Below are 14744 nucleotides of genomic sequence, written 5' to 3'. Positions count from 1 at the left end.
GTACCAGAGGATAATGTCAAACGCTGTGGTAAACCACTGATTGATAATATGGATATACCAGCATTGTGGTGTAATGATTACAGTGGGAAAATTCTCTCTCAGTACTGACTACACAAGACGGTTAGTTCTCAGGTTCACATTGCAAGTGTATACCCTGCTGAAGTGTCCTTGAGCAACACAATGAATCCATATGGATGCCCTTCTTTCTCTCTCTCTCTCTCTCTCTCTCTCTCTCTCTCTCTCTCTCTCTACTTGATTAGCTTTGTTACTGTAATATTGAAGCAGCAGTATTCATAGAAAAATCTTTCCTAACTAACAGAGCAGATAGACCCCCATTCCTTTACACATGTAGGTTTCATGAGAGCTGCACTGACTGATGAGAAAAACAGACTCTCTTATGTCGGTACTCCAGCCCACCTCCAAACCCAGCCAGCTATGACCTCAGCTCTGAGAGAGGGAGGGAGGGACAGAGGGTGGAGAAGAGAAGAGAAGAGAAGAGAAGAGAAGAGAAGAGAAGAGAAGAGAAGAGAAGAGAAGAGAAATTAAAGAGGCCATCATTAAGGGGAGTGAGGGGCACGAGAAGAAAAAACAATGATGGCATAATCTAAATCAACATCAACTTGTTTTAAAGTAATTAACAATGAGGAATGAAATATGTGCATAATTACCGCAGCCAGCCACAGTGCAGCTATAAAACAAATAAACAGTCATTTATCTCAGAGTATAGACAAAGGCACGCATACATAAACACAGACATGCACACACACAAAGTATACTGCGAGCCGGTAACAATAGGGAGTGTTTGTTTTGGACTACTAGAGCCCCTGTAATACCACCAAACATGCTACGCTCCACCATTTCAAGATGAACATAACAGAAGCAGATGGTGAGCTCTGCTGGAAAAGGACTTGTTTTCACTTATCCAGGCATTCCACTATAGCAGGCTAAAGTTTGAACCGTTTCAGTGTGCTAATATGCAAGAAATACTTGAACACTATGTACACACTCCTCTTGTATTGTCATTTCTAAAGAGACTTTATGAGAGATTTTCTTTTCCTTGTACTCTCATCCAATTTTGTTTTGACGCTGTCTCATCGTACTTGTGCATTGTTATACAATAACAAAGAGCAAAATAAACCTATGAAAATGTATGTTGTGCCCCAGAACCAATAACCATTTCTCATATTCCTTGTTCACTTCCCCACCTCTACTCTCTCCATATATTCTGTTGATATCTCACCATCATTACTACTCTAAATTCATTATTCTGACCCCTGTCTCGTACAACACATATTTCTTCCCCTCCTACTTTAAATCCTGTAGCACAACATACCTCTTTCACAAACCGAGGCAATATCTCAATTTCATCTTTTCTCCCTCGACTCCACACTTATACCCTCTGTGTCTCTCCGTCAGGAAGATCTTGTGGGCTCACGGGTCATTTATTCATTCCACGTTTGCCAGCGGGGGAGATATGAGAGATTTGTGGTTATGCACGCTGTTGCGATGTGATAAACTGCACACGAAGAGAAAGATATGAGAAAATGGATGAGAGGCTGGGAGCTCCCACCAGAATTCAGTGCCCAGATTAAGCTCTCCATCAGATCATTATTTTGTTGTTTTTTCCATTGCTCTTTCACATATTGCACACACATCCCCCAATGGTCCCACCAACTTTCATGTAAAGCATTTGTCAAGACCTGGGATTTTAACAATGCAGTCTTTTGAATGCTTATTTCATGCTTGAACTTCTTTCAGATTTTCATTACATCTCCCTTTCCACAAGCTTCCTTCTGTTCATTTAATTTTACATCATATGTTTTTTCTCCCCTCCCCCGTCGGCCCCCCAATTTCTTACTCGCTCAAAGCTGACCTGGGCTCCGAGTGCTATTTTTAGTCTCTCTGTCTACCTCTCTGGCTGTGTTGGAGTGGGGAACTCAGAGACGTCCCTACAGCGCACAGCGCTCATTTCCTCTCGCCAAACATGGGCAAAAAAAAGCCCAGCCAGACTTGACTGCTGAAAAAGTAATTTTTCCCCCCCTGTCCAGCATGTTACTCATATCGTGTCCACGCGGCGACCCCAGTGGTGAATGCATTCCTCCGTCCGTCTGGACTGCAGAGACATGTGGAAGTTTATGAGTAGAGGTTGAGAAATGTGAGCAAGAAGTGACGGAACGAACGAGAGGGTGATAGAGCATTAAAGCCAAAGAAGTTGGGAATAGGAAAAAGAGAGAATGCCACTACATTTGTCTGGCTTGTACAGGGTGCTACAGTGTAATCTAAGGTGATGCATCACTGTAAACATCATGACTGAAAAACGTGGCATGGTAAGCCACAGGCGCGTTCAAATTGTTATGTGATGAGAGATGTTGCCCGGTAGTATAAACACTTTAAATAAAGAAAAGTTTCATAAGGTTTTGTATTGTTCTGGTTAACAAACCCTTACACAAGGCATGAAGACTGTCCAACATCAGCCATAGTATTAGCACTTACAACTGCAGTCACCCATTAATTATTTGTCTCGTTGGCGCCTCATTAAGTGATAAAACATGGATTAAAATGAGGAAGGTTGCTGCTGAGGGATGCTGTTTATGTGAACACCTCTCTGTGCTTATTAAATATCCCACTTGGAAAAAAAAGTGCCAGAAAAAACAGGGACAGGGTTAGGAGGGAGCAAAGGAGAGAAGAGCTGAGACAGTGTCTCTTGGAAGTTGCAAAGAAAACATAGAAAGGAAAAGCACACAACATAGGGACAGTTTTGGTTCTCATACTCATTGCTTGCTGCACAGGATTCAGTCAGGTGCCCTACAGAGAGTGGGCTGTAATCCCCACAGACCCAACAACAGGGCCCCTTAATACCAGCTGCTGAGAAGCAAGAGATTGAAACACGGCACCAAAGTCTCCTAAAGGAAAACTTTAAGTTATATAAGTGAAGTAATATTCCTATACTTGCCACAAATGGAATGCATATTGGTAATGAATTAAATAGAGAAATTGAATTTACATTTGAATGTATCGCTCATTGTTGATGTGCTGATAAAGCCACAAGGCATAGAGCCAGCAGAAAGCAAAGACAATAACTAAGGGGATGTTTGTGGATCCCTGCAATGATGTGGGGGGAAGTCACAGATCCTCAAGCAGCCAAACATCCTCCAGCAGTATGTGGTTTATGAAGTAAGGTGTAATATCCCGTTGCTGTCATTTCTACTGAAGACAATATTTAACATCCCCCCTCTCCCACAGAGATGGGATTCAACTAATGCCCCACGAGAAGGGCAGTGTGTAACACAATCACTATTTCTGCAAGAATAATAAGCAGAAGCATATTTTCATTGTAAAACATATACTGTCAAAACTCCAGTCCACCATATGAAGTCCGGTCTAGTCCAGGTGTATTATTGGGTCAGAACAGAAAAGTTGGCTCAGGGAAAAGCTTTATGTAAACCTCTGGCAGATGCTCTACATTTGGGTTATGATGTGATTGTAGTGCCGAGCGCAGAAACCGTGATCCCATAACCAAACGATGTCAAGGTCCCAATCAACAGCATTTGAACTGGGCAAGCTGTTAGGATATCACTCACACACAAGTTGAGATGTTCCACATGCAGTAAAGTCTTAAATTAAGTGTAATAATGTAGAGCAATGTAACTGTAGATGATTTTCCCATTACAATAACAAAAATGATGCACCATAAGGAACAACGCGTCTGTGTAACCCACTATGCTCCAGTGACATTTCACCACATCAAAACTTGATCTTTAACTGTGTTTGATTCAAGCGCCTGCAGTAATCTCACCATAATAGCAACAAACAGAAGCCTTGTTGAAAAGCTTCCCCTTATGGTCCGACCATTCAGATCAACTGTTAAATCAAGCGTGAATCCATATAAATACTTTTTAATTGATGCAATTGAAATGTCCCATGTGAAGCTTTGCTTTTGAGCTAATGTATTATTGGTGTACTTATAAGACTATCGTGTTTGAGGGAAGCTGAACTGATATAATTATGTATTGTCATTAGCTGCCAACGCTTCTAAAAGGTCTGTATCAATAGAAATCTACCAATCAAGAAACCTCGCAGAGCTCCAGTGACACCAGTTCAAACAAATGAATGCAAAAAACCCACTGCTTGCTTTGCATGTTTCAAATACTTTTGAAAACGTTGACAGTTGGACTAAAGGATGTTGAGACTTGCCGTGGTAGAAATGTGACCTCTTGTTAGTCCAAAGACTGTTTTTTTTTTCTAAGGGGTTGTGTGCTTAGTCATATTGTTTTGGTTATTTGTGCAAAAATTAAATAAAAAGTCAATTGGTTTCCACGTGCGTGTATTGAATAGGAAAACTTCAAGAAACCTTTACTTTACTTGTGCATTGCTGGAGTAAAGATCATACTGTTGATAAATCATGTTTAACTCCCCTTTTAACGACAGCTGTGCACGTACATTTGAAGTACAAGTTGGCTGCCTATTTGTAAGTAATAAGAGTACTTGCTCAGATCCACCCACTGCGTAACACTTTCTGATCTGTATAGCTTTTGACTGGGTGGAGGACACAGCAGACTCCCCTGGAGACTATTACAGACCACTGAAGCTATTTGGCCTGGAGGGAATGTCAAAAAAAGTGGGAGAAATGAAAACGGTGATGGAGAACAAAATTATAAGAAAGAGCAGAAAGTGTAGCTAAATTAAACGAAGGGAAAACATGGATAGAAAAAGTAAAACAACAGAGTGCATATAATATCAGTCAGTGGGGGGTGAGGTAGTTGGGGGCAGAGGGAGAGACTGGATGGAATGCGGACAGGAGGAGGAGAGGGAGGAAAATGTCTGTTCTCAGCAAAACATGGAGACAGAGAAGTTTAGAATATGACAAACTAAACAAATAAGTAATTAAATCAGTGCCAAAGACCAGTGAGAGAAAACAGCCCTCTCTGTGTTGAGGCAGATGGAAAGGAGCGGGGGATGGACAGAGAGAGAAAGAGGCATGCTGCTGTAAAGTAGATGTAAGTCAATTTGAAATGTCCTGAAACCACAAATACAGGCAAAACACATCATTAACTCTTGGGGTATGACGCAGCTGAACAGGCGTGGACATTATGTTGTCAGGGATGATCTGAGAGGCAGTAGTGGTGGTTGGTCCCGTGTTACCGCCATGAGTTAATCCACAGATAACACCAGCCAGTCATATACAATTATTGTCGCTGTATATTTAAACTACACATGTAAAAGTCCAACTTGGGACGACAGTTGAAAATGTGCTATAATGTAGCTATAAAGTCTCTGCGGAACACATCAGTTTTGTCTATCATATGAAAATAAACTCACATTCATTGTGTAAATAGAGCTGCACATGTACTACTACTTTGCTACCGAAGTTCTCTCTGTGTAATATAATACCCATCATCAAGAAAAGCAAGTGTGTGTGTCAGAGTAGGTGTGTGTGTGTGTGTGTGTGTGTGTGTGTGTGTGTGTGTGTGTGTGTGTGTGTGTGGCAGAATGACACAGAATGTGTGAGCAATATTTATTTCTGTACCATAACGTGTTGCACTATTTCTTAAACAGGCTGAAGCTTGGAGCAGCTCAGTCTCACTGGTTTTAAAGACATAGATATTATAGACCCTAACCCTAACCCTAACCCTAACCCATAGATAAGATATTTTTTTCTCAAAGCTACAGGACGTATATTTATTCAGCAAGATGAAGAAGTCTAGACCTCTCCTGTTACATGTGTGTTACATACTGTATATAAGAGCTGATAACTGAGGTATGTTTACACTCAAAGGTCCAACTCAGCTCTAACTCAACTCAGATCTAAATACAAATGTATTGAAGTACCTCAAACCGTAATTTACTTTTAAAATGTATGTCCCTGTACACTTACTATAGAAAAGACAGATATTGTCACTACTGTATTCCCAACATAATTTCCTTTTAATATTTATTAACCTGAGTGTTGGCATTACAGAATGCAGCGTTTGGAGTTGATCAAACAATACTTTATTTCGCATCACTGTATAATAAACATGTTTCCTCTCTGAATAAAAAGTGTATGTAGAGCTGAGCTCCATGTGCAAATGCTGTGCAGTGAAATAGCCATATTTTGCAGATTAAGTAAGTTTTAGTACTTGAGTGCGTGTTTAGGGTCTAAAAGAAAGATGGTTACATGAAGTTCAATGTCATGAGGGTGTGAGCTTAAGAGTGACGGGCCACATTGTGAGGGAGTGCTAGCCTATTCAGGTTGGAGAAAAGCCTCAACGATAGGGTTCACATGGGGAAGATGATGAAAAGCTCCAGGGGAGATAGGTATAAATGGGTAGGGCAAGAGGGGCACATTTAACAATGGCGCATAATGGGAAACAGCCAGAGTGTATTGGAGGTTTCCAAGGGGGCAGAAGAGTATGTGGGTATTGGGAGCAAGTGTCTTGATGGAAGTATCAAAGGGGTCTCTATGGAGTAAATTGGTATGAGTCTTAAAGGGAGGTATATGTCTTTTTAAGAGAGCTATAGGGGAGTGGGAAGGAACAGACATTTCTTACACCTGACATTGGATGGAATAAAGGGAGAGGAGAGGAGAGGAGAGGAGGAGAGGAGAGGAGAGGAGAGGAGAGGAGAGGAGAGGAGAGGAGAGGAGAGGAGCAGAGAGGAGAGGAGAGGAGAGGAGAGGAGAGGAGCAGAGAGGAATGTGTGACGATAAATCCTCTAAAATTGTGGTCCACTGGGATCATGCTGGCATTTCCTGTGCATGCTGTCCCACACTGCTAAAGACACACACACACACACACACACACACACACACACACACACACACACACACGGGAATAGCCTCATATCTCTATATCATAGTTATTATGGGACCATTAAAAACACGATGGCATCTTATCGTCAACCATTTCCTTCAGTTAAACAAAGTCAATTCTCTCAAGTATCACATCCCCACTTAGACCTCATTTGGCTCGTCGTCTTTGCTGCCTCTCTTAATGCTTTGATCTTCCTCTCTTCCCTCTTCCCTCTTCCCCCCTCCACCTGTGATCTCATATTTCCCTTCTCTTGGCTCTGTCACTCCTCCAACTTCAATCATTCTGCTTTTCAACAACCTCTTGTCAAGACCACCCCACTCTCACTGCAATTCTTTCTCTTTCCTCTCGCGTGTTGTCCTTTCTCATCTCGTTATTCCTCTATATTTCTCACCAAGTGTCATTGCCCATTCATTTGCACCCCCTTCCCAGCCGCCTCAGTCCCTCTGCACTCATCTCCCCCGCTTCATTCAGTCTCTCAACAAACAACCCCCCCCCCCCCCCCCGAGTCGTCAGGACAACAGAGCCCCCCGACTCTCCTCACCCACCCACAACACAATTCTACCAGCAGCAAGTGAACAAACAAGGCAAAAAGGAAAGGAGAGTTCCCAGTCAAGGCCCTGCAGTGTGACTTTGCAAGATGCAAATAGTTAACCCTAAGAATGTCGTGATTATAACGACTGTTGTCCATTGTTACCATGGTGAAGTGGGAGAAACTGTTTAAGCAGCAAACCTCACAGCGTCAGGACAACTATAGGAATGAGAGTGGGGTGCGTCCTTATTGAGGTGGCCCAGTGTCTGTCTGTGTGTTGCGTGTTAGTGTTTTTGCATGTATCAATGCACGCACTTTATACACAATTTATATAAAAGCGTGCATTGATATATGCAAAAACTCTGTTGTTCTTATGTCTGTAACTGTGTAATTAAGTGCAAAAAAACTGACATGTTATCGTCTGTCAAAAGATTTGCGGCTGTCAGACACTGCCGGTGTTCTGCTTGGCACGCTTGCAAAAAGACGAGACAAAGCAACACAGAACATGACGAGACATTTCAGCGTGCCCTTGGTTACTCCTTTCACAACATTCATTCAAGCTCTGGCTAATTAAGTAGCCTAGTAAAAAAGATGCCAGAGAGAAGTTATGGAGTTATGAGCATTTTTCTAGATATCACATATTTGGGGTTTTTTCTTGAAATAGGGCAACACACTTGTTAACTTGCCCACAAGAGTCTTAAAGAGATTACCCTCATTTGACCCTCTAACACCATCTTTCCTGAGTTAATTCTTTAGTCATTAGAAAGCTGTGTGGGAGCTACTGTGGAAGATGTGGGAGCAAAACACAAGAGAACATTATGTCTCTCTATGCCCTACTTCAGCACTTTGCAATTGTATCATGGAAACAACATTAAGATCGATATAGGTCACTCTCATTTCTGCAATACTAGAACAGGAGTTGCAATGTACTTGAGTGTCAAAAGCTAGGTTTTTATTTTTAAAGATTATATATTTGGCAAATTTGTCAGCTCAGACATAAGAATTAGCAGAAGAATCTATTTCTATGGTATCACTTTCTTGCTCAGACATACCCTAAAATTGCCTCAGCTGGGCTAAGAACACACAAACACACACACGCAAACACACACACACACACACACTATACCATATTCATTCTCTTGCCAATGTTTGAAACACTAAAATACAGATGTTTCTAGACAGCTATCTGACACACCCTTGGTAATTCCACTCCATCTGCTACGCTTAAGGCCCATTAGTTAGATTAAACAGGCAATTCACCTCAATCCAGCTTCCTAGTATTTGCATGAACAATTCAACACTCAGCCAAAGTTTTCCAGCAGAGCGTGTTCGCCTTGATCTTGAACTGCAAAAGAAAACAATAACGCATTTGTTGTGTTCACTGCTGTAGGCATATAAAGGACAGCTTTCAGTGGAAACAATGCGCAGAGGGCATCTGGATTAAGGTCAACTGCTCTGAGGAACTTGAACGAACAAAAGGAGGATTTGATAGAAAGGTCAGGTGTGAGGACGGTTTTTGTTCACAGTGATCTTTATATAAACCTCTTATTACAATACAATGTTGTTTTTAAGTTAGCAGCTCTTTTGTGTTTGTCTTGAAGCTATTGTGTTACCTATGGAAAACTGACACCGAGAATAACAGTGGCAACTGCAGTGCCACCAAGTCATGAAACATTAATTACCAACCTTTTGCATCTTCTATGGGGCAATTACAAGTCGCACTTCAACACGGTGTCAATTTGTGGTCTTGAGTTTGCACGCTAAGGAACTCAAATATACAGTGACACGTGCAATACACACATACAGAATCATTTACTACAGCCATGTCTCATCATGCCTGAGACCTACTATTACCCTGCAGCTTCATTTTAGACCCCAAATGAACCTAAACAATGTTTATATGCGTAGTAAGCAGTTGTTTAGTGATTACTGTTAGAATTATTCTCTAAGTCCATCTAAACAGATATAACAGCCATTACAGCCATCATTGTCATCATCTTCCAACATGCCACCCACGGACACGATCACACAAGAAGCTATGTTGAGGGCACTCTTTGCAGAAGACTAAAGCTACACAGGGCTGTTTTCAGGTGCAAACCCTGTGTCTTTAAAATGGGAACTATGTATGAGGTCAACAAATATCCAACAAGGATATGTCTGTGCTCAAATGGGACACTTGAATGCTTCATGTCTGCTCTGATGTCCCACTAGAAGGCCTTGAATGTCCCACAAGTTAATGCTCAAGTGCCCCGGTGTCCAGCCAAGAAGTAAAGCTCCTCTGGTTCCTGTCCTGCAAGCTCTTGCAACGGTGGTGTGACTTTAGTGTAAAATTGCTCCTAATCCTGAATCCTTTGTGATTTTTTACGGCTTACCCTTACAGAGTCTGTGCACACCACGGTGTGAAAAGCAGCCCTGGTATTGGATTTAACACTGAAAAACATCAAAACTGGTATTTTTGTTTCTGGTTTTACAGCAACAACAGTGTGATAAGAGATAGCATGCTAGTATGATAGTGAGAGAGAGGACTTGTTACCGCTCTTTCACTTTTACAGTATATCGCTATTTATATCAAGGATCGATCAAACATTTCCTGTTGTCGTTCAGCCTGATTAAAACACCGTGTGCTGCCTTTGAAGTCTTATCCTGAACAGTCAGCGGAAACCAGCCAGACTTCTTTTTTTTTCGTCTGCTGGATTTCACAGTCAGGTGATCTGAAGGATTTGTTTCATTGTACAAAGCTATGACAACCTTTACCAAGCTAGATAAGGATTACACAACAGCTCATGTGTAGAAAGCTGGCATTATTATGCCATTTAGTCTCTTTTTTGACGGGTGGATGTTTGCGGATAATTAAGTAACTGAAAAAAAAGTAGAACCAAGTGCACGGAAGTTCAGGCAGCGAGTAACTTCTTGATGACAGTGTGACGATAATGGTTGTTTACCTTTACAAACAAGATAACTGACTTGCTGCACATATAATCTAGTCAGACAGGAAATGCTGTACACCTATATACAAGCAGAAGCACATCCTTACACAATGGCAGCCCTGCGTTTTACCTTCCTCCCTCCTATCCTATCCCGACAAACACAGGTGTATTCCATGTAGCGCGTAACTTTAGACCCAGGAACTCTTTAGGTCTCGGTTAATCATGCATGAGCCTGTGGAAATTCTGGCCAGTAGCAGCAGCGCAAACACCCCGGGCCGATGCTGAAATAAAGGCCCCTCCATTTATCAACAGGAGAGTCCCTTCACAGGACATCAGAGACATGGAGAGAGATAGTGTGTTGATGAAAATGGATAAGAGTGATTATTTAAGTTTCCCGCAGTCTGTCGAAATCAAAGGATAGATAAATGAAGGTTAAAAAAAAGACATGATCCGTAGCCAGATAATTAATGAATTCAGTTTGTTGAATTATACTGGAAGATTATTTTCATACAGCTGCAACAGAACAACATCTTGGATACCATTTATATGTGTTATTGAAAAAAAAATGGAAGCCTTTGAAAAAATAAGTGTTGTCAGAGGTGAATTTATATTTAAAAACAATGACGAAACTGAAACATAATATCTGGAATTCCATGACCCTGATCTTCTCGGGACGGATCATTTGTTGCTACCATTCTGCCAACAAAAAAAAGGTCGCAAGTAAAGACATATCAACAGGAAGTTCTTCTTAATTTCTCAGTACCGGGTCAAGTAAAATCTGAGCTTGTAAAAACATCACCCTAAAAGAGGATTCATTCATTGTTGTGTCTCTTTCAACAACAATTATAATACAGTTTGTACCAGCTTTATAATATAATAATATAATCTGCCATATTCTAAGCAGCCTGTTTTCTTTTTGAAAATATTTCATTCATACATGTAAATAAAATAGAACTTCAACCTGGTTTGAATGAAGAAGAGATTGATTGGTCTCTGAATACTCTGTCCAAACTGAATCACTCTGTTACTACAATGAAATCAGATATTTACTTTATGTGTCACCGCTGACTGTAATAATCCCCCGCAAGAGAACATAGTGAAACACTTAACACAGCACACAGCATCAAAGTGTGGACAGCAAGAAAGAAGTTTATGAAGAAGGTGTGTTCAAAGTCACCAAGATGTCTGGATAAAGCCCACACCCAAGTCGAATAGAAGTTAAACTGCTCCACAAAACAATGCTGTAAACATTTTTCTAAACTGATTTCCACCACCTCGTTAACATGCTTGGCTAAGCTGGTGCTGCACATTATTTGGCAGGAAGACACCTCTCGTAGTGCATGCTGCTTTGGTCTTATTGGCTGAGTTAAAACTTCACAAAATGTGCAGAACAAATCACTCACTGAGGTATTTTATTGAATTCTAAGAAAAAATGTAAGAAACATTTTTGACTTTGTGCTGGAACTACAACATACACTCATCCTTTCATACAGAATGAAAAGCAAATGCACATATCGAAGAAGTTAGCATAGTTGCTTAAAAACTACAAACATTTCCATTTGTCCATGGCCACGTTGAGCTGATCTAAAGTGCTAATTTGGGTCATTTAGTTTGGCGTATGTTGGACATAAGTCATGATGTCTGCTGCTAAGAATTAGAAGTATTTCCTGATGAAAGGATTAGACAATGTCTTTGGAAACATGCATTATCACTGTTTCTCTTTCTGTCTCTCAAAGCACACACTAACACAAAACACATGCAGACCGTGCAGGTTTCCAGCCTACGAGTGAGACACTTTGTAGTCCTCCATGGTCTGGGAGTCTGAGGAGAGACCTCCAAGGCTGTATGTTGAGCAGAGAGGTCTGAATGAAGGATGCATTGAAATAGCTCTTCTTTTCTTCAGAGTCTCCCCCACAAAGGGTCTGTTTCCCATTCAGGACACAAGGTCATTAGATAATACACACAGGGATCTCAAGGCCACGCAGTGGGGGCGGGATCATTCAACAAAACAAGCCTCCTACCCCTCTCCATGCAAACTTCTCGACGCCTCAGACTCTCTTTAATAGTCTCTACAGGATGCATATGCACATCCAGAGACAAACATATTCACATGCACGCACATACAATCCCTTCAACACGCACAGACACACACACGTGTGGTGGGTTCTGTTTCGGTGGTTTGACAGTGGGAATCATGACATCATCGTGTCCCCCTCCCACCTCTCTATTCAGTCACAGCAGAGTTATTTAGCCTCTAAAGTGGGCTCAGTGAATGTAGGGGGATTTCTCCTTTTCTTTCTCTTATTATTCTCTTGTAAGCTCGACTAAACATGTGCTTGTTTTGGATAGATGCATCTTTATGTGTGAGTGTGTGTGTGTGTGTGTGTGTGTGTCTGTGTGTCTGTGTGTGTGTCTGTGTGTGTGTGTGTGTGTGTGTGTGTGTGTTGTGTGTATGTGTGATTTTTTGACAGGCTTGTGGGTTGGCAGAGACACAATGCAGATCTGTTGTTCACTGAAACTTTAGGGAAATGCTCTCCAATGAGAAACTGCTGGATCAGTGAAGTATCAATGTGAGGTGTTGCCATGGGACAAAACCTCCATAGTGATACTGAACATGGAAACTTTTAGAGATTTTCCAAACGCAAGAAAGAATGGAAACTGAGCATGTTCTGCCTGGATGGGGAACTTATTTCCACCCCATTCATGAAAATGTTAGATTTCAGCTTGTCAAAGTTAAACCATAGTGTTCTGAATCCCGTTTTATCAAGTCTGCATGACGTCATGAAAAGCCAGGAAGAAGGTAGGAAGAATGTGGGCAGAGAAACCCTGCGGCAGCGAGAGATGTGAGGCAGAGGAAGATGAAACAGAGATGGACATAATCAGCCCTCTACTTCCACATGAGCACACGTGTGTGTGTGTGTGTGTGTGTGTGTGTGTGTGTGTGTGTGTGTGTGTGTGTGTGTGTGTGTGTGTGTGTGTGTGTGGGCCTTGGCCTACTTCGCCAAACTATAACTTCCTCAAAGTAAGTTGATATGTGGAAAGTGTGGGGTCATATTATATCTAATTCTCTCTGTGCTAGCTGAATATAGCAAGTGACAACATGTCTGTAGCTGGAGATGACAATACCACACACACAGGAGAGGATAATGGAGAAAGAGAATGAGACAGGGAGAATGGTATTGTTTGGAAAAGATGGATAGGTCACCATAGTTACAAACCAGCCAAACCCTGTGACAAAAGAAATGTGCCAGTGACAGGTGATAGGGTTACAGCAGATGTGGTCTCACATTACACTAGAGCAGAATTAATTAATTGCATATGTCGAGAGTTGAAATCTACGTTGAAAATGAAAACAGTGACCTAGTTTTTCGAGTAAAACACTTAATTTTGTTGCTTGTAATCTGAATACTGGTTGGTCTTTAATATTGTGTTTCTAAATAACCTACTTGTTGTACACTACAAGTGTAAATGCTCATCATTATTATTGGTTAGTCATGTGGCTGGTACTCATGCATGCATACTAGGTTGTCTGTCAAATTAAAGAGCCTCTCCCTGAAAGACAACTCCTGTCAGAGATCAGCAAATCAAAAGAAACTTTAACCTTAGCACAAAGAATGAAGCCTAACTCCTGAGGGAGAATAGCAAAGTCATTGAGCGCAAGGCCCAGTTGAGGGCAGCGGGCCGCCGACCAGGTGCTGCGCTCTGAGCCACACCACCAGCCGCCTGGCGTGCGTAATAGACTGCAATCCACACCTCACGTCAGCTCTCCGAGTGGATGGGAGAGTCAATACATCCCTGAGCTACAAACCCAGCCTGCATGCATTTGTCATTACTGTAGGCTACTTGTAAAGATAGTCCAGGTTGCCTGTTGTATCTGTGCTGGCCACCTCCGTATCCCTCATTGGATTAATTGAAATCAAGCCTCTTCTCACGCAACAGCCAACCTGGTTAAGCGTAAACGGCTACAACTCACTCCGTAAAACAAGATGGAGAACATGAAAGTTTCGTTAAAGTTATTGATTCTACTTGTCTTCGTATTATAATGACGAATAATTATTAAATTGCCATTTAATCTCATATGTCAAGGTATAGACGAATAGGATTCTGAAACGGAAGGTAGATGCAGTTTAATTCAAGAGCACTATATGTTACCAGTTGGTGGAGGAGCGGGGGTTGAGGATGTCCTCTTTGGCCGTGAGCAACGACAGGCTGTAGGTATCAAGGTTGACCGTCTGCGAGCTCATGATGGCAAAAGTTTCCAGACCACTCCCGCAGCTTCTCTCTTCACTGGTCCCGACGGTTTTCGGGTCGGAGTATCTGCTGGTAAACAGCCACAGCGGAGCACTGAGGGTTGTTCACGGCCGAGAAAACAGCAGTTAAGTTATGCAGGTTCATGCAATGTGGGCTTAAGTTCCAAATTGGAGCGATCTGTGCAAGCGCTGCGCACTCACAGCGTGGAGGAGACTGCAACTGCACACTGGTCTTTGTGCAGCGGGG

At 41.8% G+C, this 14744-nt stretch overlaps 1 protein-coding gene across 1 annotated transcript in view; it reads right to left on the bottom strand.

Annotated features, from left to right (window-relative positions):
- The window catches only part of LOC115014094 (drebrin-like protein A), a 30263-nt gene extending 15519 nt beyond the window's left edge, over window positions 1–14744 (bottom strand). The window contains exon 1 of the mRNA XM_029440744.1: window positions 14400–14744. Within this exon, the coding sequence (XP_029296604.1) occupies window positions 14400–14491 (92 nt within the window). The 5' untranslated portion in view covers window positions 14492–14744. The remainder of the gene's footprint in view (window positions 1–14399) is intronic.

This window comes from Cottoperca gobio, chromosome 9 (assembly GCF_900634415.1).
Source record: "Cottoperca gobio chromosome 9, fCotGob3.1, whole genome shotgun sequence".
Taxonomy (NCBI): Eukaryota; Metazoa; Chordata; class Actinopteri; order Perciformes; family Bovichtidae; genus Cottoperca; species Cottoperca gobio.
This window is presented reverse-complemented; position numbering and strand designations above follow the sequence as displayed.